The sequence below is a fragment of the Dipodomys ordii genome, unplaced genomic scaffold (assembly GCF_000151885.1).
Source record: "Dipodomys ordii isolate 6190 unplaced genomic scaffold, Dord_2.0 Scaffold53, whole genome shotgun sequence".
NCBI lineage: Eukaryota > Metazoa > Chordata > Mammalia > Rodentia > Heteromyidae > Dipodomys > Dipodomys ordii.
The window spans coordinates 5,197,814-5,204,134 of NW_012267269.1; the positions used below are offsets into that span (position 1 = coordinate 5,197,814).

At 36.8% G+C, this 6,321-nt stretch overlaps 1 protein-coding gene across 1 annotated transcript in view; it reads left to right on the plus strand.

Moving 5' to 3' along the window:
* The window catches only part of Dennd4c (DENN/MADD domain containing 4C), a 105,505-nt gene extending 99,184 nt beyond the window's left edge, over positions 1 to 6,321 (plus strand). The window contains exons 28-30 of the mRNA XM_013020762.1: positions 1,438 to 1,588; positions 4,357 to 4,421; positions 4,719 to 6,321. Of these exons, the coding sequence (XP_012876216.1) occupies positions 1,438 to 1,588; positions 4,357 to 4,421; positions 4,719 to 4,855 (353 nt within the window). The 3' untranslated portion in view covers positions 4,856 to 6,321. The remainder of the gene's footprint in view (positions 1 to 1,437; positions 1,589 to 4,356; positions 4,422 to 4,718) is intronic.

The window sequence follows — 6,321 nt, forward strand, 5'->3', positions numbered from 1 at the left end:
AGTGGCGCTGTGGCTCAAGTGGTAGAGTGCTAGCCTTGAGCTGAAGAGCTGAGGGACAGTGCCCAGGCCCAGAGTTCAGGCCCCACGACCGGACCCCCCCAAAAAAAAATAAGTTGTTACTGGTTTATTTTGGAGCTGTGTTACATAAAAACTACATTACTTCATGACAAGCACTAAAATGAGGCTGACGGGGGAGCTATTGTGTAGACATTACTCTCTCATACTAACATAGTTAGCTCCCAGAATTACTTGCCATATTAAAATATTGTATTTACTTTATCCTGGCTAAACACCTGTTTTTTAGTTTATAGGTTTAATTTTAGCATGGTTCCACTCCACTCTTATGACTAAAGCACTTTTATAATGTAAGATCTGTATAAATGTTTGCCTTAAGTAGCTCTAGAAATATATTTGTCCTAATTAGGATTAGACTTTTTTGTTTAGTAGGAAATGACAGAGGCTTAGACAAGTAAGATTATTCTCTCATATAAAGATGTTACAAACTATATATTGTATAGCATACATCTTTATTTTTCAATTAGAAAAGAAACAATTTTAAAGAAATAATGAATTAGAAAATTTAGGAGAACAAAGTCAAGCCCCACGACTGACAAAAAAAAAAAAAAGAAAATTTAGGATAAGTAGGCAAACTCCTCTGCCATCAGAGGACCAGGATCCTTGTGTCTGTTTTATAATCAGTAGTTTTTGCTTCATGACCACAAGATGGCTGCTGGAGTTCAAATTAGCTATCACATCTCAGCCTCAGGTAAGAAACTATAATGTTGCGGGGAAAGGGATAGGTCCCCATTATCTTTTTTTATGGTTGGTCGTGGGGCCTGGACTCTGTCCCTCAGCTCTTCAGCTCAAGGCTAGTACTCTACCACTTGATCCACAGTGCACTTCCAGCTTTTTCTGCTTCTGTGGTGCTGAGGAATGGAACCCAGGGCCTCATGCATGCAAGGCAAACACTCTACTACTGAGCCACCTTCCCAGCCCATGATTTCCATTATCTTAAGAAAGCAGGAAAATTAATGTGTGTGTGTGTGTGTGTGTGTGTGTGTGTGTAAATGCGTGCGTGCATGCACACGTGTGGGCATCCCTGAGCTTTTGTGCTCAAGGCTAATGTACTACCATTTGAGCAATACAGCTCCACTTTTGGCTTTTGGTGATTAAATGGAGATAAGATTCTTTCAGGTTTGTCTTCCCAGGCTGACTTTAAACAGTGATCCTCAGATATCAGCCTTCTGAGTAGTTAGGATTACAGGTGTGAGCCATTGACACCTGGCTGGTAGAGTAATTTTTTAGTTAGCATATTGTCACCTAATGTTGCAGTCAACAGAGAGGTAATGTTTACTAGACAACTAGAAATTGACAGAACTCTGGAAAAGAAAATTTCATTGATAATTGGAAAAAATCTGACTGTGTTCTTATTATTAGATTCTGAAAAGAAATTGTCTCTTCTGTCAGAGGAACAACAAGCCACAAGCACTTTGGTAGAAGCTATTAGGCAGAGTATTCGGCATAATGATGTGCTTAGGCCCATCCGCCTGCTCTCCCAGCAAGTGAAACCAGACATGAAAAGACAAAGGTAATAGTATTCATATGTTTTACTTGATGCAACTCAATTTGAAGTTTTAAATTTATATACTTTTTTTTTTTTTTTTTGGTCGGTGGTAGGGTTTGAACTCTGGGCCTGGGCACTGTCCCTCAGCTCTTCAGCTGAAGGCTAGCGCTCTACCACTTGAGCTATAGTGCCACTTCCGGTTTTCTGGTGGTTTATTGGAGATAGGAGTCTCACGGTCTCTCCTGGCTGGGCTGGCTTTCAACCACGATCCTCAGATCTCAGCCTCCTGAGTAGCTAGGATTACAGGCATGAGCCACCAGCACCCAGCCTATATACTATTTTTTAAAATATCTGTAAAAGAAATATGTATTTGTTGCCTAATATGTATTTGTTGTTGTGATAAATGCTACCCAAATATATCCTTTCATGATTGCACACAAAGATATAATAAAATACCTATACACAGATTAAATTTTAGGATAATAAATCATTGAAATTTAAGATACACTGTATATTTTGGAAACTACTGCTGCTCTTCATTGGAAATGATTTGTGAATTTATTAACAACAGTAAACATACGTGCTACTCAGGTAGGCCCTGTGATTACACACAGAACTTTTTTGTTCATTGTAAAAGTATGGAGGGTCAGAGGCGTAGCTCAGCAGTTGAGCACCAGATTAGGAAGTTGAGGCTCTGAATTCAAATACTAGTAATAAGTAATATATATAAAATGGGATTAGGATTAGAAGTCGAAACAATTTAGGAAAGTGATAGAAACAATATTCTATAAAGGATCTGACACTGTGTTGGTCCTTTAGTGTCAGCTAAACTGGCTCAGTACTGATCCCTGCCTGTCTTGCTGAGTCGAAGCTTAGTAGAAGCTTCTGAAAATTCAATTACCTGTGAATACTATTAATGTTTCTCATTCACGGTCTCTTTGAAGATAAACTCAGAAATGATAGGGCAAGAATTGACTGAAAAATGAATGGATTCACTGATTACAACCGTGGAGGTAGAGATGACCTCTTTACAGTTTAAAGTGTATGTGTCTGTAGTTTAAGAGTAGGAAGTAATACCAGAAATGTCTTATTATGGTTTCTGGCTTTTTGTAAAGAAAGCTACATGAGGTGTCATAGAATTAGTGTTAGTTGCTATTTTTTTTTCTCCCTATAAATTAGTTTATCTCTTTTTTTTTGGTCAGTTGTGGGGCCTGAACTCGGCCTGGGCGCTGTCCCTCAGCTCTTCAGCTCAAGGCTAGCGCCCTACCACTTGAGCCACAGCGCCCCTTCCGGCTATTTTCTGCTTATGTGGTGCTGAGGAATTGTTTTTGTTTTTGTTTTTTGGCTAGTCATGGTGCCTGAACTCTGGGCCTGGGCACTGTTCCTCAGCTCTTCAGCTCAAGGCTAGCCCTCTACCACTTGAGCCACAGCGCCACTTCTAGCTTTTTCTGCTTATGTGGTCCTGAGGAATTGAACCCAGGGCCTCATGCATGCAAGGCAAGCACTCTACCACTGAGCCACCTTCCCAGCCCCTAGTTTATCTCTTAAGTTTCCCATTCATCCTTATTTTTAATTTTTTTATTCTGCAGTGCTGGAGATATTGAATCCAGGCTTTATTGCATGCTAGGCGAACACAGGGCCACTGAGCCATATTACAAGCTCTTTATTTTTAGCTGTTGTGAAGCCTTTCCTTGTCCTTTTCCCTTTTCTTTTTCCTCCTTTTTCCTTTTTTCTTCTTTTCCACTTGTTTTGGGGAGGTTTTGTTTGGTTTCTTCTTGATTTATGATCTCATGTAGCCCTGGCTGGCCTTGAACACTGAATCCTCTTGATTTATGTTCTGATGTGCTCCACCAGGCCCAACTGCGAAACTCATTTTTAATGTTTAACTTTGTTACATTCATATGTTCACACCAAATAAAAATAATTTAATTTATTCTTTGCTATTGGGATGAGCAATAAAGAGGCAATACCACATCTTACCTTTTGTCCAAGGGTTAAAAGACCCTTTTCTCCAAAATCATTACTTCGTTGGATGGCAAGAGACTTAAGACTCTGCTATTATAAATTTTAGTTATAAATTTTAGTTAAATATTACTATACTTTTAATTGTAATAAAGTTACAAGTTCTTTTTGTCATTGAAGTAAATAAAGCTTTATGACCTCTACTTTCCTTTTTTTTCCCTCCTGTCTTCCTTCGCTCCCTCCTTTCTTCCCTCCCTACCTTCCTCCCTTTCTCCTTTCTTCCCTTTTTTTTTTTTTTGTCGGTCGTGGGCTTGAACTCTGGGCCTGTGCGATGGCTCAGCTCTTCAGCTCAAGGCTATTGCTCTACCGCTTGAGCCACAGCTCTACTTCCTGCTTTCTGGACTTTCCTGCCCAGGCTAGCTTTGGACTATGATCCTCAGATCTCAACCTCCTGAGTAGGCGTGAGCCACCAGCACCTGGCTTTCTTCCTTCTTTTCCCTTGCTGGCAATCAAACCCCAGGCTTTGAGAATGTTAGGCAAACACTATACAATTGAACTCCATCTCCAATTCTCAAGACTTTGAAACAGACACAGGACATTGCAAAAATAGCACAGAATTCAATTTAGCATTTTCCACCCTCCTCAAAAGACATCTCATATACCTGTAGTATGCTAGCAAACCCAGAATGTTTATGTGGTTACATAATTGTTGGTCATACAAAATGCTAAAGAACTTAATCTGTTTTTAATATTTTAAATGAGCCTACATCTGTGTATACATGATTTTATATTATTTGCCCATTAACTTTCAAAATACATTTGTTTTACAGGAGTTTATACAGAGAAATCCTTTTCTTATCATTAGTGTCTCTTGGAAGAGAAAATATTGATATTGGTAAGTTTGTTAAGTGAGGGATTACTAGAGTGGTTCTTATTTGATAAAGTTTAGGGTTTTTTTTTTTTTCACTGTAACTGGTAGAATGGTGTTAGTCAAATGTTTAGCCCAGTGGTAGACTGTGTGGTATACACAAAGGTCCAGATTCAACCTAGTACTGAAAAACAGACGTGATAGCCAATATATAAATACTTGTTTTTAGAAAGATCACTATCTTTAAATGTCTGACTTGAATATGCAGAACTTGATTATTTGCAGTTAACCAATTACAACTACATTTTTGAAAATGTCTTTCAGAGGCTTTTGACAACGAATATGGACTTGCATACAATAGTCTGTCTTCAGAGATTCTTAAAAAGTTACAGAGAATTGATGCCCCACCAAGTATCAGCGCGGAGTGGTGCAGGAAGTGTTTTGGAGCGCCTCTCATTTAAGTAAATGATTCATTTGGCTTTCAACACAGTGCTAGGGGAACAGATTGTGTCTGGAAACATTAGAAGTGCTTTCCAAATCCTAAGAAATGGTGAAAATTGAAATGTCTCAAATGGTAATTCACACTGAATCATCTAAAAATGCCATTAACATGTCCTTAGGTTTATTGATGTTGAAAAAGTTTCAACTCCTAAACTTTTCTCTGCTGCAAACTATTTTTGGATTTCACAATATTTGTAGTAGGATAGTAATAGCGAAAAGAAAAACCCCGTCATCTGAAGCATTTGTTATATTTGTTTATATTTTTGAAAGATTTGGGGAATGGCAAATCAAACTTGCCTAACCTCAAAGGAAATGAAATATTTCAATTGTAAGAGCAACTATTTGTGTGACTATATATGTAGGGAAGTTGTGTAGTTATGTGTATAAGTGTATATTTATTAAAATACTTAAATTGCATGTTGCAATAGTTTTCTGAAAGGGTTGTCTCATTGCCTTTTAAATGACTACTGCTAAACTAATCTGTAGTCATTAATCCCTAAATTACCTAAAAGTCATGACAACTGCCTTCCTTGATTTAAAATTTTAATATATATATATATATATATATCACCTTTTTATTATGAATTATTTTGCTTAATGAATTATATCTTGAATATCCAGGTACTTCCATATTCTTCCAATACTGTGTTCATTTGCAGTAGCCTTAAAATTAACTTCATAACAGTTATTTGGAACATGCCTAAAATGCACAAGTGTATAGTTTATGTCCTGAAATCTTTTCTTTTTCAGGCACATAAATCAGCCACTTTTTTTAAACCTGTGGGATAAACTTGCACTGCAAACATGTTTTATTCTTGTACAATATTTAGATTTATATGCTTTTGAGTAAAAATGTGCATTTGTAAATACTTTTTTTAGGTTGAATTAAGTCTTAAAACTAAAGCTCATTGAGCTTGTTGCCAGTAGGTTTAAGAAAATTATGACCTCACATGCCTTACTTTTGACATTTATCATGCTTTTTGTTAAAAACATCCATTATGAACAATATACGTTTGCCTTAACTCTACATTTAAAACCCAACAGTTCGTATGTGTGTGAATTTACAATAATTATGCAGGTGACTGAATCAGTTGACACACAAAATAATTACCTCCATCTGATACACTTAACAGCACAAATCCTACTATATGGTATAACCTTTTTAAAAATTAGTTATTGTATCAGTGTTTCAACATTTGAAGTTTAATCTGACCTATGCAAAATTCTAGTCTGAATTTGTTAAAATGCTAAAAAAAGAATTTATCAGAAGTTGTGTACATCTTTATTAACTTCAAGTTGGATCTTTTGCACTGTCTCAGGAGTATATATTTTTGCAATTTAGAACACTTATTGACCCAACACATTTTGGATTTAACTTGCATATAAAACTTGCAGCTGAATAAAATGAAAAATAATTTTAAATTCA